The sequence below is a fragment of the Lampetra planeri genome, chromosome 45 (assembly GCF_965212315.1).
Source record: "Lampetra planeri chromosome 45, kcLamPlan1.2.h2, whole genome shotgun sequence".
Lineage (NCBI taxonomy): Eukaryota > Metazoa > Chordata > Hyperoartia > Petromyzontiformes > Petromyzontidae > Lampetra > Lampetra planeri.
The window spans coordinates 7,581,843-7,608,732 of NC_136151.1; the positions used below are offsets into that span (position 1 = coordinate 7,581,843).

The window sequence follows — 26,890 nt, forward strand, 5'->3', positions numbered from 1 at the left end:
ATTGACAGATGAACAGAGGATGCATGAAGCCAGTAGTTAAAATATTAGTTGATAAAGGTGGAAGACGATTACAGACTGCGAACTTTAAAAAGGCCTTGCAAGAAAAAAATGGATAAAGACACAGATGGAAAAAAACAAGTTCACCTTTACATCAGAATCTTTGTACAAGGTGCGGTTCCATTGTGCAATGCACACAGCCTGATCTAGCCGGTCAATCAGCCTGTGGGACAAACCATTATCGCGGTGTCCCGGGTTGCTGCTGCTGGGTTTTGTTTGTACAAATATATCAATTGAGACCGGTCAAAGCTATGTGTGTTGAACTTCTTCCACACCGCACGTAGCCAACAGTGCATATTAGAAGTGCAGGGGAAGGACAAACTAAACACAAAAGCAGTTTTAGCTATTACACAGTGCGTGACTGTAACGCCACGTCTACACAGGTGAGCCCAGCCGCCGTGTGGAACATTCCAGGGCGTGTCTCGAGGTATTTATAACTTCACTGCAGGTGAAGTCAGTTCATTTCCTTGTTCGTCTCCGCTGTGTGAGCAGCTGCTGCTGCGATAGCTCCTCTGTGAGCCGCGGCGAGCGACTGAGTCCGAGTGAAGCCATGGGCCATGGCGAGCGCGTCTCCCAGTGATTGTGTCGACCGTGAGCTGAGCTGCCCCATCTGCCTGGGCACGTTTGACTGCCCCTCCACGCTGAGCTGCGGACACTCGTTCTGCCTCCGGTGTCTGGACGGTGCCTGGGAGAGAGCGAGCAGCTTCAGCTGCCCGCAGTGCCGAGCGGCCTTCCCTGAGCGACCCCAGCTGAAGAGGAACGTGGCGCTCGCCAACCTGGTGGAGCAGCTCAGAGTTGGAGAGAGGATGGCTGCAGTTGTCTTCTGTGACACCTGTGGTGATGGGGAGACTCGTGCAGTGAAGACCTGTCTCAGGTGTGAGACTTCCTTCTGTGGGTCCCACTTGACACCTCACCTGAACAACCCGAGATTGATTGACCACGTCCTGGTGGCTCCCATTGTCAGCCTGGAGGAGCGAAGATGCCAGCAGCATGGAGACCCTTACAGGTTCTTCTGCAAACAGGACGAAAGCCTGATCTGCACGGTCTGCACAATCGCCGGACACCATAGAGGGCATGATGTCAACACACTAGAGGATGTGCATGAGATACGGAAGGTGAGGCCCTCAGGGAGTGAGAACCACTCAGGAGTGAATGATACCACACACGAGCTGGTAAAAGCCATCACTGGGAATAACAACGTGGCATTTAAATAATCAGTGTCACTGGGATTAATAGAAACATCTCATAAAAAAACATCACCATGAGTTGATTGCCTCTCGGTGGTCTCTTGCATTGTATACTTGTCAGTCGTCTAGCCTGACTTCATGACCACTCTTCTGGGGGGCATTTCAGGGCCACCATTGTGGAGTGGCTCCGTGTGGTGTGGGGCTGAGAGGGTGTCACTCAGGGAGTGGAGTCTCCTCTGGTGACTTCGTCTCTTACAGAGTGGAGTCGGAGAGGAGACGCGAGCAGTGGAGAAGAAGAGGAGGGAGGCGGAGGCGTCTGTGGAACGGATGGAGGCCGCTCGCAGGGACGTGCAGGTACCGCATGTGGGCTCTGTGACCCTGTGACCTCCACCGTGTGGAGTCTGTGACTCTCCCTGTGAGGCCAACTCCGTAGATTAAAGTGAACTTTGTCATCCTTCAGTAAATGCTTAATAACTCTACAGGATATTGAATCATTATGGTTACGAGTGCATGGGATGTATTGTTTAAAAAAAATTCAACTTTTCTAAGAACAATGTTAATATCTCGTGCCCCTAGCCGAGGTGTTTCACGTTATTTTACTGAATGACTTAAAACATTCACTATTGGCGAAATGGTAGGACCAGTATAGGTATAATCTACACAAGACGACCTTGTGCTGCAGGGAGTTTATTACTTTGCATATATTTATGCTCGTTTGTTTTATCTTGTGGCATGGTTGTCTTTGTGCTGATTTCTATTTTCTTCGTTGCTGTGCTTTATACATTTTTTATTTCGTATTTTTTGACCTAGGTTACTCTGATAAATAAGACTCTCTCGCAATCTAGAGTTCTCACCCGATAAAACAAAAATCAACTTAAACTGTATTTAACCAGGAGATAAAATATATCAATAGAAGCACATGATGAAATAGTATTTGTTTATAGTGTTCGAGTATAGGTTATAGATTATATGCTATAGAGTTAGTGTACACAATGTAAATTTTAGAGTGTTAGGGTTGACCAAATGCGTTGATCAAAGACGTTATTCCACTATGGAACACCAGCATACTGGTGTATCAGGTATGGCACTGCCGTGGATTGAGTCATACCTACATAAGTCGATCACGGACCGTGAAGCTGAGTGATGAAAAGTCATCAATTACGCTGTGCCTAGTTGGTGTACCACAAGGGTCCATCATCAGGCCCTTCCTATTTTCAACATATCTCTCTCATCGCATGACATCAAGTTCCATCTATATGCTGATGAGACACAATTATATACCATAGTGTATTCAAAGTTAGATATGGAGAGCCTCGGTGACCTTGAAAATTGCATGTCAGCGGTGCACATGTGGTTTGCACGAAATGAAATGCTGCTTAATCCATAAAAATCAGAGGTACTGCAGGCGAAAACATTTGTGGGAGGATCAGGTGTGGTGGTCGCAGACTCCAGGATTCAGTTTTCTACTCATCTCCAGAGCCTCAGCACCATACTCAATCAGAATATGTCGATTGATCTCCACGTGCAAATTATAGACTTTGACACTGCCAAAAGCCTAAAGAACAATTTAAGATCAGCTGACACGACTCAATGAATTAACCAAGGAAACCAAGATACCGCATACTGTACAATAACAGCCACATACCGTCATACACCCACCTACGTGGAGGCCGTGACCTACTATATTTGCACAGTGCAACCTAGCGTTGTGACATCATCATTACAGACATGGGCACCATTTTCACCACCATGAATAGGTCTCAAACGGCGTGGATAAAATACTAGAATCTAATCGCAATGAATTAAGGGATAGCTCTCATTCGGACGCCTTCACAACCGCCCCGAGACTTCACCGAGGCACAAATCAGACTGTGGCGTTGCAGCGGTTTCTAATATGAACAACTTAAAATGTTATCTTCATTAGGCAATTCACGTTGAACGAATCATTATATGTATACTTTTTAAACACAACAAAAAATGTATAGAAAAGTATTTTTATTAGAAAAATTATTTCTCATCTCCAGCTGCTTGGTGGAGCGGTGCCCCAATGCCCCTTGTGTACGAACCGCGCCTGGTTGCAGAATATTTTTTAAAGGAATACTTATGATGTGAAGGAAACAAGGTTTTTTTTCAAAAACGTTGGTGCTGCAATGGTAAGGGCTTTGTCACCTATTCCAATGTTTGTTCTTTGGATAGTTAAAATGCAATTAGATGGATGCCTTAGCTTTCTTGGATTTGGCAATGGGGTGAATGAATTAGCGTAGATTTGCCAATCAGGATTTTGTGGATGAACACGGCCCAATGTAGATTTCTTCTTGGATCCAGTGATGTGAGATAGGATTTTTAAGTAGACATCTACTTAAATGGCGGGTTATGTGTGGTACATCCAGTGCAAATGGAAGAGCAGAATGATAAATCGGGTTTAGTCGGTTTCGTGATTCATTAGGATCTGATCTGTAAGCGGGATCACAGTAGTAAATGAGTGATTGAATGACAGCTTCAACAATTTGCAGGCGTCATCAAATGGGAAAACAATGTTTGCTTCTATAAAATCCAGAGATTAATATTCTATTTTACTATTTGACGGTCTATAGCAACACATCAGAGTAAAATGTTGGTTACTTGGAGAATACATTATATTATAAAGAGCAAGGGTTGGTTACAGTAGCGAGTTGTATGCAAGGTAAGTCATTTTTCAAATATACTACCACACCTAATCACAAATTATTATTTCCATACATTTTATTAGGCTAGGATTTATATGTGAGGTAAGCCATGTTTCAGACAAACAGAAGATGTCTGGCTAAATATTGAATTAAATTTTGAATTGTTAAAATGTACCTATGTCAAAAGTATAGGCCTTATAGTATTTTGAAAAAAAGTGCTGTGCTAATTGGCGTTTGCTGACAATTATAAATGTTGAGGACCAGTTTTAGGGCATTAAGTTGAAGTCCATCGAAGCCCTGTTGTAGATGCTGTTGGGGCTGTGTCATCAGCAAAAACTTAAATGTCAAAGTGCAGATTGGAGATGCCTATATGGTTGATATAGAGAGAAAACAGAACAGGGCCAAGCACAGAGCTCTGAGGAACTCCCTTAGTAATCGGGGTCCTGTCAGACCCCCATTATGGACACAATTTGAAATCGGTGACATAAGTTGTTGCGAATCCAGTTGATTGCACAATCCGAGAAATGTAGCCATTTTAGCCTTTGCAAAATTACAGCGTGATCCACAATGCCACGCATGCCCAATCAGCTTGTGTTTGACCAGACAGAGGGGGATAAACAGGCATGGCACGGGCTAGAAAAGAGATGGTGTGGTACATGAGGATGTGGGGCTGAGTGGACTTGCCGATGACCGGTACCAGCAATGTCAAGATTGGCCTCTGTGGAGGAGAATGCTCATGAAGGACGCTCCTGGGCAGTTGGAGGCAGTCGCCATCCAGCAAGAGTGGAGGGTAGAGGAGTGAAGCTCACAAAAACGAGCGGAGCGCCGGGCAGCTAAAAAACATAACATCTCACTGGTATTGGCCAAACTTCACGATGCTGAGAAGTTACTCAATTAATACCACAAAGCAACAGCGTTGCCCTCTACTCTCAAAACTTGGCAGGACCTTGCAAAAAATTGTCTTGCAACCAAGTTGGCTATGTACGGTGCAAAAGAACTTCAACATACATACAAGAGAGATCTTTCTGGGCAAACAAGCAGAATAATCAAACTAATAATCATGGCTCATGGAAAATGATATCTTAAATTTATAGAGTGCGTTCTCTCATGGCGCTTTATATATAAACAAAAACGGTAACAATAGAGTAAGTTAGATGGCAGGGCCAATAGATCCGTGACAGTAACAGAGGGCACATAGGGGTCACGAAAGTGCAGGGGAGGAGTGGGAAGGAGGGGAGGGGTAAGGGGAGTGGAAGGGAATGGGTGAACTTTGAGAGACGAACGAAAGGAAGTTGAGGGGGACTGCTTCATCTAGAGGGTAAATGTCGTGAGAATTTTATTGTTAAATTTTTTATTAATTTATTATTTCCCTTCTACGTGACTTTACCAAAATAACCAAGAATATGAATCCCTACAGTCACGAAAGCTTTATATCGAAATTTAGAGGGGAATGGTCAATCATTAGAATTTGCGTGTCTCGACAGGGATCTATGACTGGGGTGAAGGAGCGAATCAAAGCCGAGTTCACCCGTCTGAGAACGGCACTCGATGAGGACGAGAGGACGGCTTTACATCGCGCAGAACTGAAGGAGAAGGAGCTGCTGTCCCAGATCGACAAGAACATCGCTCATTACAAGCACGAGATCAGCGAGCTGCAAGCAGCAGCCGCGCGCCTGCGCACTCTGCAGGAGGAGAGGGACTCGCTCACGTTTTTGCAGGTAGAGCGCTCATGGAGCCAGGGACAGAGCCCTCAGCAGTAGAGAGGCTTCTGGCCCGAGGGTTTAGAACTTGAGAACACAGTTTCAATAACAATAATAATTCCCTTAACCACGATAGTGGCTTCTTTTGAAATCCCACTATCTATCTAATTAAATTATGTGTATTATCGCATTTCCTGCAGAGAATTCCACATATTACCGTGAAGATAACATTCAGATAAAGTTCAATTCTAAATACCTGATGGTATGCTATACAGTTGCTCTGTTGCTATCAGATGTTTGATATCCACTCTCAAGCACCCTTAATATACATTGATGAATTGCCTCTGCAGAAATAGACATTGCTTATCAATTTGAGAGGCTGTCTCAAGCCATCAGAAATGGGTACTGCCCAAGGCTGGAGGGGACTCAAACTCTGGCAAAAGGGTTGAGATGCTCAGGTCTTGAGAAGATCGCTTCACTTATTAACCAAGGATACAGATTTGGCCTTCACAGGGTCATTAGCCAAGACGTGGGATTCATATTCCGGTCATGGGACTCGCAGAGGGAACGCGAGCGATCCCTTGGGAGTGAATGGAGGCAGCATCACAGTGACGCATCTCTCTGTATCCCACAGGGGCACCTGGAGGAGACGCGCAGGTACAGACCCTCACAGACCACGAGGCGGTGCAGTGTGGGAGCCTTGTGCTGTGTGTTTACTTGTAAAGTGATTTTAATCACCATTGTGATTGTAGTTTACTTGGATAGTGATTTTAATCCCTGTTGCATGAATTAAAGTTAACGTCAGGTGGTTCTGATGTAACCGTATGTTTAAATTACTTTAAACGATACTATCCTAGATCATTTCTTTAGAACTGCTTTGTTTTAGTTCGTTGTCATTCCCCTCACCTTCGATTAGCATGCTTGGCTACGTTCGATGCGTAAGATTGTAATACATACATATGTGTGTGATGATGCTCTTTGTGGTAATATGGACCATTTGCTGTGTGTGCTGGTGCTGTCTGTGATTATCTGTGTGTGGAACATCGGCTGTTTATATTGAGTTGGTGTTACAAACTGGATGCGTGTGACCATGCTAATGTTGCATAAATAGAGGACTGCATATTGCACAAGGGCTATGTATGGGGCATGCGCTGTGTGTAGGAAATAGGTTACATTTAATGGTTCTGCATTTTTTACGTTGTCTTGCATGTGGTGATTCTGTGTGTGTGTGTGATGATGCTGTGTGTGTGTGGTGATGTTGTGTTTTTGTGGTGATGCGGTGTGTGTGGTGAAACTGTATGTGTTGTGATGCTGTGTGTGAGTGGTGATTCTGGGTGTGTGTGGTGATGCTGTGTGTGTGTGTGGTGATGCCGTGTGTGTGGTGATGCTGATTGTTTTTTGCTAATCGTTGTCACAGGGGAAAGGTTCCTAAAAAGTCTCCGCCCCCAGCTCCAACTCCACTGGACACCCCCACGATCCGCTCCCTTGAGAGAGTCATGGGCAGACTGCTCCCTCTCGTCTGTGAGTTCATCACTCCTGCCCCAGTGTGGAGGGGAGACCTTGGCTATTGAAACAACTGATTCCAGATACTAGGGTCCTGGGTTCAATCCCCAGTTCTAGCTGATACCTAGTATAGTCAATGTACTCATTGCTGTGAGTCTAGCCTGAGCTTAGTCTCCAATCGTTGCACAACAAACACAACCCTCCATTGCTAATAGCACTTATTTCACTCATCCAGAAGCGAGGGCATCAATATCAGTGTAAAATCATGATTCATATGACGCAGTGTTAATGCCCGAGACTCACAGAAGCAGAATAAGTCTCGTTTCGAGGCTGTTACATTTAGGCTCGATCAACTTTCATAAGTCGTAGGGTTCAGTGTCCATATTCCAGGCTCAGGTGATAACTTTATCACTCTGCATATCATAAGAAACGTGACAGTTACACAGGTAGTGTATTTTCTAAATGTTAATGTATAGCAAACGCATGAGTGTAAATCACTCTTACAGTGCTCTATTAATACTACACGTGTATATTGAACTTGTTTCCCACTGCACTTAGCCAACCGTGCTAATTGGAGGTGTGAGTGTATAATATCGAGTGTGGATGTTGTCGGCCAAAGTAACCATTGTAGCAGATTCATCTATTAGTAGAGGAGGTTTCTCGGTCATGGATGTCATCCTCAGACTAGAGCCAGACTACATTACCGTAGTAATGCAAAAGGTTCATTGTTAATGCATGAGGTGCATAGCCAGGCTAACTCAGCATTAGGTTTCATCTTTATTGGTTGAGGCTGCTATATCCCTTCTAAGGCACCTCAAGGATTATTGGGATTGGGTGTTAATTCCCGAGGCTCACAGAGCCACACTGGGCTATAACTGTGGCTGACCATGTGTATCATTGTACATATGTTACAGTGCAAAGACGACTCAGGGGCAAATCTTATTAGGGGCTTACGCCAAGGGACTATTAGGGGATTACGCCAGTTATGGGCTAAGGGCTAATATAATTCTCTCCAGGGATAGGGTACTGGGACTCCTAACACACTGACTTAGCGGGCTCTTCCCACTGCGCCAGCCCGAGGGCTCAACCAACATCGGCCGACCGGGTAAAGCAGCCACTCCTAACCCTCGTGCTAGATTTCCCTTATTCCCCGTCAGCCCTACCCCTGGGTCCAAACTTCCACCCTTCACGTTATCCGGGCTCCTGCGACGACCCCGCTCACGTCACGGGCTCCAGCTTAAGTACCCCACGGAGACATGACGTCATCGCCCCGCCCCCCGTGCATGACGTCACTGTCCGTGATGTCATCCTACCGGAAGGTCCGCATGACGTCACATCCTGTGATGTCACCGCACCAGAAGGTGAGCGTGACGTAATGTCCCCGACTACTCCTCTACATTACCCACCCCCCCGTGAAAAAAAATCAGCCTACCCAACGGTAACCATTACTAGGCAGCATGATACAAGGCAAAGTTTGGAGACAGTCCCCACGTGGGACACCATAAAAGTGTCTGAGGAAGGCAGGGGACGAAGAAACAGCTCCACTGGCCGTCACAGTATCCGCACGCCCCGTGAGTGTGTGCGTGACGCCGGCCCGCTTCCCCGCGCAGCGTCGGGCATCAGAACCGGCGGTCTACTGGCAGGTGTCAAGTCCGTCGCCGGTACATCCGCCGGATGAGGCGTCGCTGTTGATGTTACTGGCGGGGACTCTGCAGGCGCACACACAGGCAGGGTATCGCTCGCGCCATAACAACCCGTGCGGCCCGGCTTGTCGCACGCATCAATCGCTGGCCGCTCCTGAAGTGGGGATGAATGAGTGAGGCCAGGCGGTACAACTCGATTGAACCGAGACGGGTGCACAATCCAGTGGCGGCGGCCCAACTGAATAGGGATGCACTGCGGTCGGCGGACTTCTATGACCTCGACAGGGCCCTGCCAAGGACGATGCAATTCAGGGGACGTGCCAACAGGTACTTGGGGGCAGTGCAGCCACGCCTTCTGGACCTTTTCCCATGGAAGGCCAACAGCCTGGTGTTTGGGCAAGCACTCGTTAGCCGCCTGCCGGCTGGCCGAATTATCCAAGGCCACCTGCCATGCCTCACGCAGCCGGTCAAGCGCGACTTTCATTGGGGCAGGCACTGGCGAGCCTTATTTGAAGGACCCAGGTCCAGCTGGATATGCATCGGGGGCTCCGGTTCCCTCCCATACATTAAATAAAAAGGCGAGAACCCTGTCGAGGCATGCGCAGCCAACCTATACGCAGCCAGAACCCCCGGAATGAACAGGTCCCAATCCGATTGGGACGTACTCACGTGGTGGCACAGCATGGATGTGAAGGTGTGGTTTAAGCACTCTACCATCCCGTTGGACTGGGGGTGGTAGGGCGAAGTGTGGATTTTCTTTGTGCCAAGGAGCATAAGATTCTCGTGAATGGCTCAGATCAATTTATCTCGCACGCCAATGGGCACAACCACACAATAGCGTTCCAACTGGGCATCCCAACGCATGAGGAGGCCGTCATGCACGTCAATCACCGGGGCAGCCGATGGAGCTGAGCTCCGAGCATTTGGCCCAACACAGCGTCGTAGCCTCAGCAGAGAAGAATCCTCCATCTGCAACTTAGACCAAACCTCTCAGGGGAGTCCCAGGCCGAAATCAACAGGCAAGGCCACACCCAGAAGGGGGGCCGCTTCGGCCGATGCAACCAACTGGGCCGCAGTGTCCACTGGGGCTTTGCAGCGGCTACAACCCAGGGCACAAGCGCACCCGCCGTCTGTAGGCAGCCTGGAAAGGCCATCCGCATTCCCATGCTGTGTCCCCTTCCTGTGGATGACGTCGAAGGGGTACTCTTGGAGCACCTCGAGCCAGCGGGACAGCTGACCCGACGGCTGGTCAATCCGCAGGGAATATTGCAGGGCCGCATGGTCGGTCCGGATGGTAAACCACCTACCATACAAATAGGGCCTGTACAGCTGGACTAAAAACACTATGGCCAGCAACTCCCTCCGGGTCACACAGTACTGCTTTTGGGAGACAAAACACGGCTGCCATAGGCAACAACCCTCTCAACCCCGTCGACCACCTGAGCCAGGACAGCCCCAATGCCCGTGTCACTGGCATCAATATCGAGGAGGAACGGTTTGGAGAAGTCCGGATACCCCAGGGGTGGCGCGTCCGCCAAGGCCGTACGAAGCGCCACAAAAGCGGCTTCCTCCTCTATCCCCCAGCAAAACTTTTGACCTTTGGCGGAGAGTGCGTGCAGTGGTTTCGCAATTGTCTCAAAATCGCGGACGAACCGATTATAGTACGATGCAAAGCCAACAAAGCTACGAACCTCAGCAACAGATGTAGGAGTCGGCCTCGTCCGGACACAAGCTGTCTTTTCCGGATCCGTGGCAACACCTGACACACTCACAATGTGTCCCAAATACTTCACCAATGGTTGCAATAAATGACATTTCTGTGGTTTGAACTTCAAGCCCACGGCCCGCACTTTGAGGAACACTGCCTCAAGGCGTTGCAAGTGCTCGTCAAACCTATGGCCAAAAACAATAACATCGTCCAAGTAGATTTAACAAGATTACCACTGCAGCCCCGCCAAGACCATCTCCATGAGACGCTAGAAGGTGGCCGGGGCCGAATGGAGACCCATAGCAAGCCGATTGAATTGGAACAGCCCCTGGGGTGTGCGGAATGCTGTCTTGGGTCTGGAGGCCTCGTCCAGTGGCAACTGCAGAAGCCTGAGAGCAAGTTTAGGGTCGAAAAGAACCGCGCACCCGAGAGAGCGTCCAGAGAATCGTCCATGCGAGGCAATGGATATGCATCGGCCACCGAGATCTTGTTTAATTTACGGAAGTCGACGCAGAAACGGAGACTCCCGTTCCCGTTTCTTGACTAGCACAATGGGGGCACCACAAGGGCTAGTGGATGGGGAGATAATGTCCGCTGCCAACATCTCGTCACGTGCGGAGCGGACATGATCCTTTTCCGCCGGGCTAAAGCGGTGCGAATTTAGCTGAATAGGGGTCGAGTTGCCCGTATCTATGTGATGTTGCAGGAGAGTGGTGCGACCGAGATCGAATTCACTCTGGCTAAACACATCGGTGAACCTCACGATGAGTTCGCGGAGCGGCTAGCGCTCCTCGGAGGATAATGAGACATTCTTGTGACACAACACATCGATCCACGATGCGTTGGTTCTCCCCTTGTGCAGTACGCCTGCCACAACCCCTCCAGCCGGCCTAGCGTCATTGGGAGGGGGGCCCGGGGTAGCATGCGCTAAAACAGGCACCGGCTGGAACGACGATCGGCGAGGGCCCCGAATTTAGGACCTGTAAAAAGGGGTCCTGGCCCGCCAACACGGCCGTCAAGGCGCCTACCTACCCATTTAACCTCAAAGTAATTGAAGGGAGACAAGAGGATACCTGCCTCTGGGGAATCCAATTTTAATGGTCTGCGCAGCCTGAGGGGTAGTAGGATTTGTGACCCAGGTGGAACCATCACAGACACCTTAGTCACACACACACAAGTGTACATCACTACACTATCACACACACACACACACACGAGTGTACATCACTACACTATCACACACACACACGAGTGTACATCACTACACTATCACACACACACACGAGTGTACATCACTACACTATCACACACACAGACGAGTGTACATCACTACACTATCACACACACACACGAGTGTACATCACTACACTATCACACACACACACACGAGTGTACATCACTACACTATCACACACACACACACACACACGAGTGTACATCACTACACTATCACACACACACACACGAGTGTACATCACTACACTATCACACACACACACACACGAGTGTACATCACTACACTATCACACACACACACACACGAGTGTACATCACTACACTATTACACACACACACACGAGTGTACATCACTACACTATTACACACACACACGAGTGTACATCACTACACTATTACACACACACGAGTGTACATAACTACACTATTACACACACACGAGTGTACATCACTACACTAACACACACACGAGTGTACATGACTACACTATCACACACACAAACGAGTGTACATCACTACACTATCACACACATACGAGTGTACATCACTACACCATCACACACACACGAGTGTACATCACTACACTATCACACACACACACACACGAGTGTACATCACTGGGCTAACACACACACACGAGTGTACATCACTACACTATCACACACACACACACACGAGTGTACATCACTACACTATCACACACACACACGAGTGTACATCACTACACTATCACACATACACAGTGTACATCACTACACTATCACACACACACACGAGTGTACATCACTACACTATCACACACACACGAGTGTACATCACTACACTATCACACACACACACACGAGTGTACATGACTACACTATCACACACACGAGTGTACATCACTACACTATCACACACACAGTACACATCACTACACTATCACACACACACACACGAGTGTACATGACTACACTATCACACACACGACTGTACATCACTACACTATCGCACACACACGAGTGTACATCACTACACTATCACACACACACACACGAGTGTACATCACTACACTATCACACACACACGAGTGTACATCACTACACTATCACACACACACACACACACACGAGTGTACATCACTACACTATCACACACACACGAGTGTACATCACTACACTATCACACACACACACGAGTGTACATCACTACACTATCACACACACAGTATACATCACTACACTATCACACACACACACGAGTGTACATCACTACACTATCACACACACACACGAGTGTACATCACTACACTATCGCACACACACGAGTGTACATCACTACACTATCACACACACACACACACACACGAGTGTACATCACTACACTATAACACACACACACACACACGAGTGTACATCACTACACTATCACACACACACACACACGAGTGTACATCACTACACTATCACACACACACACGAGTGTACATCACTACACTATCACACACACACACGAGTGTACATCACTACACTATCACACACACGACTGTACATCACTACACTATCACACACACGACTGTACATCACTACACTATCACACACACGACTGTACATCACTACACTATCACACACACGAGTGTACATCACTACACTATCACACACACACGAGTGTACATCACTACACTATCACACACACACGAGTGTACATCACTACACTATCACACACACACGAGTGTACATCACTACACTATCACACACACACGAGTGTACATCACTACACTATCACACACACACGAGTGTACATCACTACACTATCACACACACACGAGTGTACATCACTACACTATCACACACACACGAGTGTACATCACTACACTATCACACACACACGAGTGTACATAACTACACTATCACACACACACGAGTGTACATCACTACACTATCACACACACGACTGTACATCACTACACTATCACACACACACGAGTGTACATCACTACACTATCACACACACACACGAGTGTACATCACTACACTATCACACACACACAGTGTACATCACTACACTATCACACACACACAGTGTACATCACTACACTATCACACACACACAGTGTACATCACTACACTATCACACACACACGAGTGTACATCACTACACTATCACACACACACGAGTGTACATCACTACACTATCACACACACACGAGTGTACATCACTACACTATCACACACACACGAGTGTACATCACTACACTATCAAACACACACACACACAGTGTACATCACTACACTATCAAACACACACACACACAGTGTACATCACTACACTATCACACACACACGAGTGTACATCACTACACTATCACACAAACACACACGAGTGTACATCACTACACTATCACACACACACACGAGTGTACATCACTACACTATCACACACACACACACAGTGTACATCACTACACTATCACACACACACACGAGTGTACATCACTACACTATCACACACACACACGAGTGTACATCACTACACTATCACACACACACACGAGTGTACATCACTACACTATCACACACACACGAGTGTACATCACTACACTATCACACACACACGAGTGTACATCACTACACTATCACACACACACGAGTGTACATCACTACACTATCACACACACACACGAGTGTACATCTCTACACTATCACACACACACACGAGTTTACATCACTACACTATCACACACACACGAGTGTACATCTCTACACTATCACACACACACACGAGTTTACATCACTACACTATCACACACACACGAGTGTACATCACTACACCATCACACACACACACGAGTGTACATCACTACACTATCACACACACACACGAGTGTACATCACTACACTATCACACACACACACGAGTGTACATCACTACACTATCACACACACACGAGTGTACATCACTACACTATCACACACACACACACACGAGTGTACATCACTACACTATCACACACACGAGTGTACATCACTACACTATCACACACACACACACGTGTACATCACTACACTATCACACACACGAGTGTACATCACTACACTATCACACACACACACACGAGTGTACATCACTACACTATCACACACACGAGTGTACATCACTACACTATCACACACACACACACACGAGTGTACATCACTACACTATCACACACACACACGAGTGTACATCACTACACTATCACACACACACACACACACGAGTGTACATCACTACACTATCACACACACACACACGAGTGTGCATCACTACACTATCACACACACACACACGAGTGTACATCACTACACTAACACACACACACACGAGTATACATCACTACACTATCACACACACAGAGTGTACATCACTACACCATCACACACACACACACGAGTGTACATCACTACACTATCACACACACACACACACACACGAGTGTACATCACTAAACTATCACACACACACAGTGTACATCACTACACTACCACACACACACAGTGTACATCACTACACTACCACACACACACAGTGTACATCACTACACTACCACACACACACGAGTGTACATCACTACACTATCACACACACGAGTGTACATCACTACACTATCACACACACACACACGAGTGTACATCACTACACTATCACACACACACACGAGTGTACATCACTACACTATCACACACACACACACGAGTGTACATCACTACACTATCACACACACACACAGAGTGTACATCACTACACTACCACACACACACGAGTGTACATCACTACACTATCACACACACGAGTGTACATCACTACACTATCACACACACACACACGAGTGTACATCACTACACTATCACACACACACGAGTGTACATCACTACACTATCACACACACACACGATTGTACATCACTACACTATCACACACACATAGTGTACATCACTACACTATCACACACACACACACACGAGTGTACATCACTACACCATCACACACACACACACACGAGTGTACATCACTACACTATCACACACACGAGTGTACATCACTACACTATCACACACACGAGTGTACATCACTACACTATAACACACACGAGTGTACATCACTACACTATCACACACACACACGAGTGTACATCACTACACTATCACACACACACACGAGTGTACATCACTACACCATCACACACACACACACACACGAGTGTACATCACTACACTATCACACCCACCTCGCGTGCCGTGCCGGCCTTCACAGGTGCTCACCAACACCACTTGCCCCTACAGCCTGTGAAAGGTGACACACGGGAGATGTTTGTGTTTGTTGTACACACACAGAGACGCTGCGGCGGTGTTGATATCCACGTTGCCGCTGCTGCTGTGACCCACTGCCTCCCACGGGCACTTCCGCACAGTGGGGCTGAACGATGAATCGATTTCAAATCGAAGTCGCAATTTGAAACAACGCGATTGGCAAATCGCAAAGGCTGCGATTTTGAAAAGTCCTATTACTTTCTTATTGGAATGTTTTATTTTTTATTATTAGAACTTTATTGATTTAACTTAACAATTAATTCTAGATTTGAAGCTTTCGTGACTGCAAGGATTCATACTCTTAGGTTGATTCGGTAAAGTCACGTAGGTAAAAATAAATAAATATTATAATAAAAGAAAATAACTCAATTACATCACGATGTTTCGGAGGCAACACAAGTCTCCGTCTTCAGGTGGGAGCGTCACAGCTAGATTTACTGTATCACTTTATTTTACTATTATTACCTACGTGACTTTACCGAAAAAACGTAACAATTGTTCTATGTTTGATCGTTCTATTTCAAGAAATCTTTTTTAACAAATACATGTTGAAAGCAATTAATAAATTTTTAATTTTCAGCCTTGCATTAGAATATATAGAGCAGTTCACATTTTGATGGTATCATCACATGTTGTACATCTATTACACAGTGAATATTGAACTGAAGCTCGACTTTTAAAAATGTAGATGGCGGGGCAGACAAACGCACCGCTGTACTGTACTTCTGTGCTCTCGCCAGCTGCGCCACCTGCCTTCGCCAACGCGCGGTGACCGGCGTGGTGAAGTATGGTCAAATGTCCCCCGCGACCCCTACGGCGTAAGGAGGCCCTCATCCAGCAGTGGATTTACAAAATGCCTGTCACATGTCATCACACCGATAGCTACGCATTACAACGTTGTATAACAATGCTCATTATGAATTGCTCTATTGTAGTGCACGTGCGTGTTAGTGCACGAGTGCTGTTGTTATAGTGGTGCTGTTGTTACACGGCTACTGTGATTACTGCAGACGGACGCTCACCGACTGTGGACACAAACTCGGCCGACAACAACCTCCAGATTTCCTCGGACCTCAGGACGGTGACGTGGACCGCTGTCTCCCAGGGTCGCCCTGATCACCCGCACCGCTTTGACTGGTGGCCACAAGCCCAGTGCTCCGAGAGCTTCTCATCGGGTCAGCACTACTGGGAGGTGGACGTGGGGGGTGCGGCGGGGCGCTGTGAGGTTGGAGTCGCGTACGGGACGATCGCACGGAAAGGGCTTGGTAACGAGTGCAGGCTGGGATACAACGACTCATCCTGGGTTTTATATAAAGATAACAACAGCTGCTACGTGCGTCATGGTGGTGTATCGACCTCAGTGCCGGTGAGGGATCCTCCCCGGAGAGTCGGGTGTCACCTGCACTGGGAGGCGGGGCTGCTGTCGTTTTACCGCGCCGACTCCATGGAGCTGCTGCACTCCGTCCACCACTCGTTTAGTCAACCGCTCTACCCCGCACTGTGGGTGGGTGATGATGATGACTCAGTGAGGATTCTGGATCTGAGTCGTGCGTGCTGAGAGCACGGGAGTGTGAGCAGCGCAGAGAAACGGGCACAACGCACAGACTCACGCACACAAAGACACAGATCTCCCGTGTAGCCTTCACAGGCTGTTGGGGCAAGTGCTGTCAGCGAGCACCTATGGGGCCGTCCATAAATGACGTCACGCACCTGGGGGGGGGGGCAAATATTTGTGACGATGGGGGGGGGGGGGGGGGTTGAGAAATGTGACGTCACGTCAAAATGCGCAAATTTAAATAAATTTCGACAACACGTTCTACTTAATTAAATATACTTTTTTTATAAATGTTTTCTCCTACAACATCAGAGTGCAGCGCCACATTAAATAGGCACTACAATGACAATAGTTTAAAGCGATTTGAAGCATGTTTTATTTTCTTTGGGGGGGGCAGAGCTTTGTGACGTCATATTTGAGGGGGGGGGTCTGACTTTTTGTGACGCCGTGTGACGAAGGGGGGGGGGGATCAAAAATCGTGTGACGTCATTTATGGACGGCCCCTATGAAGGCCGGCACAGCACACTAGGGGGTGGGTGGCCAACACCACGCCTGGCCGCCTTTGTCTCCCCAGTGGTGATGTTTACACACCGTACCAGGAACTCTTTTTTCAGGCTGAGTCGACCTAGGGGAGGCCCATGACCGGTTCACCAACACCAGTGACGTTTATCGGAATCGGTCCAGGCTCTTATCTAGGTCGACTCAGCCTCAAATGAGTACCTGCTGCGACGTGCAAACATCGCCACTGGGGAGACAAAGGCGGGTCGGGCGTGGTGCTGGTCACCGACCCCCTAGTGTGCTACAGTGCCGGACTTCATAGGTGCTACTAGCAAACAGCACTTGCCCCTACAGTCTGTTAAGGCTACACGGGGATAATTTTCTTTGGGTTAGTGGGTTGGTCTGTATGCCTTTGTCTGTGTGTGTCTTTGTTTCTGTGTCTGTGTGTGTGTGTCTTTGTTTCTGTGTGTGTGTGTCTTTGTTACTGTGTCTGTGTGTGTGTGTCTTTGTTACTGTGTCTGTGTGTGTGTGTCTGTGTGTATTTTTGTTCTGGTGCTGGCCACCCACCCCCTCGTGTGCAAGAGTGACAGCCTTCACAGGCTCTGTTATTTGCTACTAAAAGCCCTTTCCCCAACAGTCTGTTAAGACTACACAGACACACACACAGATCGACAAACACACTCATACACATACAAGCACACAGACACACAAACAGGTAGACACATGTACATACACTCACAAATACACTCACAAACAGATACATACACAGATACACACACAGATACAAAGACATATCCCCCGTATAGCCTTAACAGACTGTACGGGCAAGTGCTGTTAGTGAGCACCTATAAAGGCCGGCACTTCACACGAGGGTGTGGGTGGCCACCATCACGCCTGGCCGCTATTGTTTCCCCAGTGGTGATGTTTACACATTGTACCAGGTACTTATTTGAGGCTGAAACGACCTAGGGGAAGCCCATGACCGGTTTACCAACACCATTGATAACTATTATTTGAATCGGTCTTGGGTCTCCCCGAGGTCGACTCAGCCTCAAATGACTACCTGGTGCGATGAGTAAACATTACCCCTTGGGATACAAAGGCAGGTCTCTTCCAGGCTGGCCTTCATAGGTGAAACTCACTAACAGCACTTAACTCACATTATTTTAAAGCTATACCGGGGATTTTTGTCTTCGGGTAAGTGGGTTGGTGTGTATGCCTTTGTGTGTCTTTGTTATTGTTTTTGTGTCTTTGTTACTGTGTCTGTGCATGTCTTTGTGTGTCTTTGTTATTATTTGTGTCTTTGTTACTGTCTGTGCATGTCTTTGTCTTTGTGTGTTTTTGTTATTGTGGTTGTCTTTGTTACTGTGTCTGTGCGTGTCTTTGTGTTTGTGTATTTCTGGGCGTGGTGCTGCCTACCCACTCCCTCGTGTGTCACAGTGCCGGCCTTCATAGTTGCTACTCGCTACGAACAGCACTTGCCCCAACAGTCTGTTAAGGCTACACGGGGGATCTTTGTCTTTAGCGTATAGAAAGCCATGTGCGTAGTGTGGGGTGGAGCGGTGGTGCAGTGGTTAGCGCACTGGTGGGGGAGGGCGGGGGGAGCCAAGCTTCTCTCTGACGTCATCGTCCCTCGCACCGCGCGCCACGTGGCGCTCAACGCCCAGAGGGCGGAGCTCCACCGCGGGCGTGCTGGGAACACGCGTCACGTGACGCTGCGGGGTGATGCGCGCCGTCCCCCTCGCGGTCACTCGCTCGTTGGGTGATAAACCCGGGGTGGGAATGGGATGGCATCACTAGGGGGGGACTACTCGTGGTGTGTGCTGAGCGTCACTGGGCTAAAACATTTTTGTTATAACCAGGGGTCGAATGACCCCCCCCACCCAAACTAGTTTTATTTTACAGGGCCATAGCGAGAGAGAAGCCAATTAAAACATAGTAGTAGTAGGAGGTCTTTCGCCACCAATATTATTCGTAAAGGTTTGTTTTGATTAATATTTTAATTATCTGCTGTCAGACTTTTAGACCTGAAGCCACAACTTTCGATTTATGGGATAACGCTTCTGCTGACAACAATGGGAACTGTGTTTTGACGTTGAAGTGGGTTAAAGTTATTAAGCACCTGATATATATCTAGAGTGAGGATCTACCTTACAATACGACACGACTAATATTGTCTCAACACGCATTAATAACACAAAGACACTGTGTGTTATTACAGGGATAGAGACAACACAAACTCCAAATTTCCAGCAACTGTCAGGGTCGGAATCCAACCAATGACCTCTTGCATACCAAGCAAGGGAGTTAACATATCCTAGCCACAACGGCGTCCCTCCTTAACGTGAGACACCAATACGATGTGAACCCAACCTCGAGTCTCAGGCTGTTTAGCAACGCGTAGATTATTTGAGACGCATTGATTATATCGTACCAGTTGTGTACTTGTGTGAACGCTAATCGCATTGTGTTCTGGGCTGTGGGTGAGATTTCTATTTGCTTCATTGCTGGCATGGGTTTGACTTGTTTTGCTTTTTTCATTTTTGTGACCCAGGTCACTCTTGTCAATGAGACTCATCCTGATCTCCTGAGTTCTCACCTCGTTAAATTAAAATTCAACTCGACTCGATCATCAGCAGAAGTATCATCAGCAGAAAAAATAGTAACAGGAGCAACAGCATCAACAGCAGTAGCTCCATCATAATTATCATCAGCATCAGGAGTAGAACAAGTAACATCAATAATAATGGAATCATTATCAGCAGTAACAGAATCATCATCAGCAGCAGAACCAGCATCATTATCATCACTTTTGCAACCGAGACTCATCCTGGTTTATTGAGTTCTCACCTGGTTAAACAAATCGACTTTAACACGTAGGCTTTCGCGACCAATATTATCAATGATAAAGGTTTTTTGGGTTAGATCGCATAAATATACATAGGCTTGATTGTGTTCTGGGTTACCTGTGAATTGTAATCACATTGTATTGTGGGTCAAGGGTCAATGTGTTCTGGGTGAATAAAAAATAAAATCTGAAAATCTATTGTCAAGATTGTCATCTAGGCTGTGAATGTGACTCTCTCATAGCTGAGACTGACTTGTGTAACATGTATTTTTTTGGGATGGTTGCTGTTGTTTTGTTTGTTTAGATGTCATTAACGGATATTAAACCCTGGCACAGTTAGTAAATCTACAGCTTACGCCTTCACAGGTAAGTGCTGTCTGTAGCCTTGGGCCACATTCCATGGCGCATCTCGTGTTATTTTTTGCTGCACTCTGTCAGTTTGCTTGTTCCTCGTCATCATGGGCTATGATGATTAATGGATCCTGACTGATGGATGATGATGAAGAGCAAGATGATGATGATAATGACTACACTTGGTAATGATGACCACCACCCACTCACCTGCACCCAACACTCTCCTCGCCGACACCTGCCACTCCCTAACCTACTACCCCCCAGCCGTCTACAGAGACCCTCCCACCTGCCCACACTCACACCTGCTCGGCCATACACCTGCCCATCCTGCCACCCTCCCAGCTGCCCACCTCATGCATTTTCAAGCGCCCATTCCCGGCTGATCTCCCTCCCACCTGATCACCTGCAAACCCGCTCACTCACCCACCCGCACAAAGGCAAAGATCGCCCGAATAGCCTGAACATACTGTTGGGCAAGTCCTGTTAGCGAGCATCTATGAAGGTCGGCATTGCACACGAGTGGGTGGATGGCCAGCACAAAGCCCGGCCGCCTTTGTCTCCCGAGTGGTGATATTTATACTCCACACCAGGTACTCATTTGAGGCTGAATCGACCTAAGGGAGGCTCATGACCAGTTCAGACAATGGTCATTGGTGTTGGTGGCCATGAGTGGGAATTGAACTTGGATCGGCAGGTTCATAGCACAGCGCACTAACCACTACAACACCAATCTCCACCGACACACACACACCTGCTCAACCACCCACACAATCACCCTCCTACCCTCCCACTTGATCCCCCACTCATTTACACGTGAAGTTGTGAGATGATTTGTCAAAAAAATTAACAATTTAATGTTTACTATTTTTTAAAGACAATTTTAAACAGTTATGCTAACATAAATCCAGAACAAATAAATATCAATGATAGAGACGACATACCTTTTTTTTTATAAACCCTTTAATAAGAATGTTTTACAAGGTACGGCTTGGTGCAGAAACCCACAGAGCCTCACGATAGGCGACGAAATCAGTCCAAGGGACAAACCATCACCGTTTGCCTGGCCACTCTGTGTTTTGTAAAAATCGTGACCTCTAAACCCGAACACCGCGGTGTGAATGCAACGCTCCTGTCTAAGCAGTTGAGTCGATTCGTGTCTTGGTTAGTCACATTTCCACGGAGTGTTTCGTGATGTTTGTAACCTCGTGCGAAGTAATGTTGGTTTCCTTGTTCATCTCCGATGTTGTGAGTCCCCAGGATGTTTATGGTTAAAATATTTTACCTGGAAAGTAGCTCGATTTAACTTCTCATTCGCAAGGGTGTCCAAGGTGTCTAGTGACACATGCGTAAAAACTTCAATAAGTTTACTGTGGACTATATTTTGTTATATTTCACCAGGTAAGGCACACTGAACAATGTAGCTCTTTTTCAGAAACGATCTGGCCATCACAGATGATAGCTCAACGAAGTGGTTTATCGTGTGGAAATGTATAGGAGTAGCTTAATACTCTAAACGCGTGATGTTGATTCTAAATGTGGAGGGGAAAAACGACCCCAGTGAGAGAGACACGCTAACTCCTAATATGCAGCAGGCGTCGGGGTCGGGATCGAATCCACGACCTCCTGCAGACCAGGCGAGGGAGTTAACATCTAATCACTCCAAATAAAAACGTTACAATCTACATCTTACACGGTTTACGTTTATAAACAACGTGAAACACATTGATACAGAGCCAAGAACAGAGGCAAGGCAAAACACCCACGAGCATCAGAGGGCAGTCAAACGCACGAAAGCGCGGTGCGCACTGACGGTTCATGTGGGACGTTCTCTCGCTGTCACAAAGTAACTCAACGCGTTCGTAAAACACTGCGTGGAGCTTAAAAGTAACATTAAACGACGTTTCAGGCAACGGACCTATTCATAGGACATCATTGAGAGTTAAAGGAGGAGGGCGATTCTGAATGAGTGCGTGCGTGCTTGGGGTTTGTACTCTGATGATCGTTGCTTGAGTGAATGTAAGGGTTTGGAATTGGTTCCCACGCACGCGTTTCTCTCTGTGTGCACGTGGCAGAGTTAAGCGGATCAACAGCGAATTAATAAATAAATAACAACGCCAGCCTCTGTAGCGCCGAAGCATGGCGAGCCGTTCTCCAATCACCAAAATGTTTTGGTGACGCTACGTTTGGCAGTGGCGCACAAATAACAACAACAAACAATCTCAGCACATTCGTAGAGTCGCTCTACCTCTCGTGCTGTGAAGAGGGGCCTTTGCTCGAAACGTCGCCTGTTGTATACAGTACTGCCTTTGAGAGTGCAACTCACACCACTGAGTAGCTATGTGAGTGTGTGTTTATATTTACTACCCAGATTCAAGCGATGAGGTTGTCCATAACATGACACATCACACTTACTACTGTGTAATACTCAGATACAGTATACCTGTGTGTAATGTTGTTACATACCCTCACCATGTACTATAGGTGAGTTACATACAGTGCATAGTGTGCTGTATAGTGTGATGTGTAATGTTGTTACATACCCTCACCATGTACTATAGCTGAGTTACATACAGTGCATAGTGTGCTGTATAGTGTGATGTGTAATGTTGTTACATACCCTCACCATGTACTATAGCTGAGTTACATACAGTGCATAGTGTGCTGTATAGTGTGATGTGTAATGTTGTTACATACCCATACCTGTCAACCCATATGGGGTTGCCCGTATTGTTTCTTGCTGTGGTTGTCCCACCTGATGACGGACGCTTGTGTTGCGCCCGAAACGTCGTGATTTAATTAATTTTATACCTACGTGACTTTACCGAAAGAACCAAAGAGTATTAAATTATAATTATTACTTGACGCTCACGCCAGTTGGTTCAGGGCACGGGGTCTGCAACCTGCAGCTCCGTAGCGGCGTGCGGCTCTTTGAGGGACGGCTGCTTCGTGAGACGTTTTTATTTATCAACGACCACCACCACCACCGTCTCTCGTATTCACACCACATTCTTATTTATCAAGGACCACCACCACCACCACCGTCTCTCGTACTCACACCACGTTCTTATTTATCAAGGACCACCACCACCACCGTCTCTCGTACTCACACCACGTTCTTATTTATCAAGGACCACCACCGTCTCTCGTACTCACACCACGTTCTAATTTATCACGCACCACCACCACCACCACCGTCTCTCGTACTCACACCACGTTCTTATTTATCAAGGACAACCACCACCACCATCTCTCGTACTCACACCACGTTCTTATTTATCACGCACCACCACCACCACCGTCTCTCGTACTCGCACCACGTTGCACTACGGCTCTTGAAATAATGAGTTGTTTGGTTTCTCTTTTACTTATCGAATTGTAAAAAATAAGAAAAAATGTCTCTACTTGTTGTTTTGGTTTCTGAACCCCCTGGTTTAGGGGAATCGTTTTTTTGAACCTTGAATACGAACTGACAGCTGTGTGGTTTGCTGGGCAAAACGCACAGCATCACCCTAGCCGGAATGGTTTTTGTCTTATTATTACACGCTTTTATTTAACTCACTGTCTGTTGTTGTCGTATCCTCAAATCTTGTAAGTCAATTTTAACCCACTTCCCAATGTGGTATCGACTGCAAACTTGGTATACTTACGTCATACTAATGACAATACTATATTCTATTAAAAAAAGTATTTTGAAACATAATTTTTTACATGTTATGTTTCGGCCTGGGCCTAATTGTCCACGCTCAACTGGCTGTAAATCACCACGGTCCCTTACGTTGTGGCAAGCTTCGGGGTCACTTCCTGGAGTCGTCGAGTTCTGGCATTCCGAGTATGGTACAATTTCGATTTAAAGCTTTCGTGACTGCAGGGATTCATCTTCTTGGTTCTTTCGGTAAAGTCACGTAGAAGGGAAGTAATAAAATAATAAAAATGAAACATAATAAAACAAAAATTTAAATGAAACATAACAAAATAATAAAATAAAAACATAATTAAATAATAAAAATTAAAACATAATAAAATAATAAAAATAAAACATAATAAAATAATAAAAATAAAACATAATAAAATAATAAAAATAAAACATAACATTTCGATTTAAAGCTTTCGTGACTGCAGGGATTCATCTTCTTGGTTCTTTCGGTAAAGTCACGTAGAAGGGAAATAATAAAATAATAAAAATAAAACATAATAAAATACAGTTCTCACGACGTTTCGGCCACAACGCAAGCAGCCGAGGCGACAGTGTCTGACGCTGTCGCCTCGGCTGCTTGCATTGTGGCCGAAACGTCGTGAGAATTATTTTGTTATGTTTTATTTTCATTATTTTATTACTTCCCTTCTACGTGACTTTACCGAAAGAACCAAGAAGAGTATGGTACATTTCATTAAAGCGTGTTAAAAAATATATTTTTTAAATATTACTTATTTTGTTTACGTGACAAACCTTACTCATTGGTTGTGTCGGGTGGTGGCGGGTTTAACGACACTTTTATATTTCAGCGATCTACCCCAAAAACACGTTTGATGGATAATATTTTTCGTGATAGCCTATTTATAATTTTAAATCTTTAATTAAACTTTACACGGTGAGGTTTACAGTGGAAAAACACAGCCTCACCCAAGCGGGTGTAACCAGTCTGTAGGACAAACCATCACCGTTTTCATGGTTACCGTGGGGTTTTTGTAAAAATATATCAATTGCGACTCTTTAACCTTGACACTGTGTGTGTGAATGTGACGCCACGTCTACACAGGTGAGTGCGGGCTGCCGCGTGCAACATTCCAGGGCGCGTCTCGTTGTGTTTATAATTTAGCTGCAGGTGAAGTCAGCTCGTTTCCTTGTTCGTTGTCGCTGCTCTGTGATTTTTTTTTACATCTCGCCACGGTGGCTATGATATGTTAACTACCTCGCCTGGTATACAGGAGGGCGTGGGTTCGATCCCGACCCTGACGCCTGTACGTGTACTTGGAGTTTGCTTGTCTCTCTCACCGTAGTCGTGTGGATTTGTCTCAGGGTTCTCCAATTTTTCCCTCCACACTTAGAAAAGTGCGTTTAGAGTGTTTGGCTGCTAGAAATGTCCACGTAATAAGCCACGTCGTTGAGCTATCAATTGTGGCCAGGTCGCTTCTGAAAAGAGCTATATACCTCAGTGGGCCTTACCTTGTCAAATAAAAAAATGTTTTATAGAATCATCCAAACTCAGCGATTCCAGGATGTCAAATCTTAACATTAACAATAGGTGATGAATATATATTGTTTAGGTTATGAAGATTTAAATCCTTGATTTTTTTACGCATAATAGGAAAATAGACGGTGAAAGTCATACAGATAATAAGCTTAAATGAACCACGATGTTTGTTTAGCCAGGGGCTGTTCGCTGTGGTAATGCGTGAGGCCACCCACCCAGAGACCCAACCACTCAACCGCACGCCCTCCCAGCCACCCTTCCTCCAGCCCTCCCTCACCGCCTGCTCGCCAACCCTTCACGCCATCCTCCTGCTCATCTGTCTCCCCTCTCACCAAATATCCCCCCCCCCACTTACTCACTCATCCTCCACCACCACCCACTCACCCGCACCTTCGATTAGCACGAGTGGCTTCGT

At 46.5% G+C, this 26,890-nt stretch overlaps 1 protein-coding gene and 1 long non-coding RNA gene across 3 annotated transcripts in view; one reads left to right on the top strand and one right to left on the bottom strand.

The window, feature by feature from the left end:
- Positions 1-518: 518 nt before the first annotated feature.
- On the top strand, positions 519-17,618 carry LOC144733211 (E3 ubiquitin/ISG15 ligase TRIM25-like). The gene is made up of 6 exons (XM_078615005.1): positions 519-1,172; positions 1,503-1,598; positions 5,395-5,628; positions 6,245-6,267; positions 7,028-7,131; positions 17,039-17,618. The coding sequence occupies exons 1-6, from the start codon at positions 615-617 to the stop codon at positions 17,584-17,586; spliced, it is 1,563 nt and encodes a 520-aa protein (XP_078471131.1). The 5' UTR covers positions 519-614; the 3' UTR covers positions 17,587-17,618.
- Positions 3,225-26,890, bottom strand: part of LOC144733230 (uncharacterized) — a 42,150-nt gene continuing 18,484 nt past the window's right edge. Inside the window, exons 2-3 of one of the 2 annotated variants that reach the window (XR_013588328.1) lie at positions 10,448-10,515; positions 3,225-8,822 (exon numbers count right to left, since the gene is read on the bottom strand). This is a non-coding gene — a long non-coding RNA (uncharacterized LOC144733230). Of the gene's footprint in view, positions 10,516-26,890 lie in introns of both variants that reach the window. The other variant, XR_013588327.1, reaches the window with a different exon arrangement.

Bases quoted from the DNA above. Each gene is read 5' to 3' on its own strand.
- LOC144733211 (XM_078615005.1), top strand. From the start codon at position 615: ATGGCGAGCGCGTCTCCCAGTGATTGTGTCGACCGTGAGCTGAGCTGC. The intron at 1,173-1,502 runs GTGAGGCCCTCA...CGTCTCTTACAG, and splicing joins ATGTGCATGAGATACGGAAG to AGTGGAGTCGGAGAGGAGAC. The intron at 1,599-5,394 runs GTACCGCATGTG...GTGTCTCGACAG, and splicing joins CCGCTCGCAGGGACGTGCAG to GGATCTATGACTGGGGTGAA.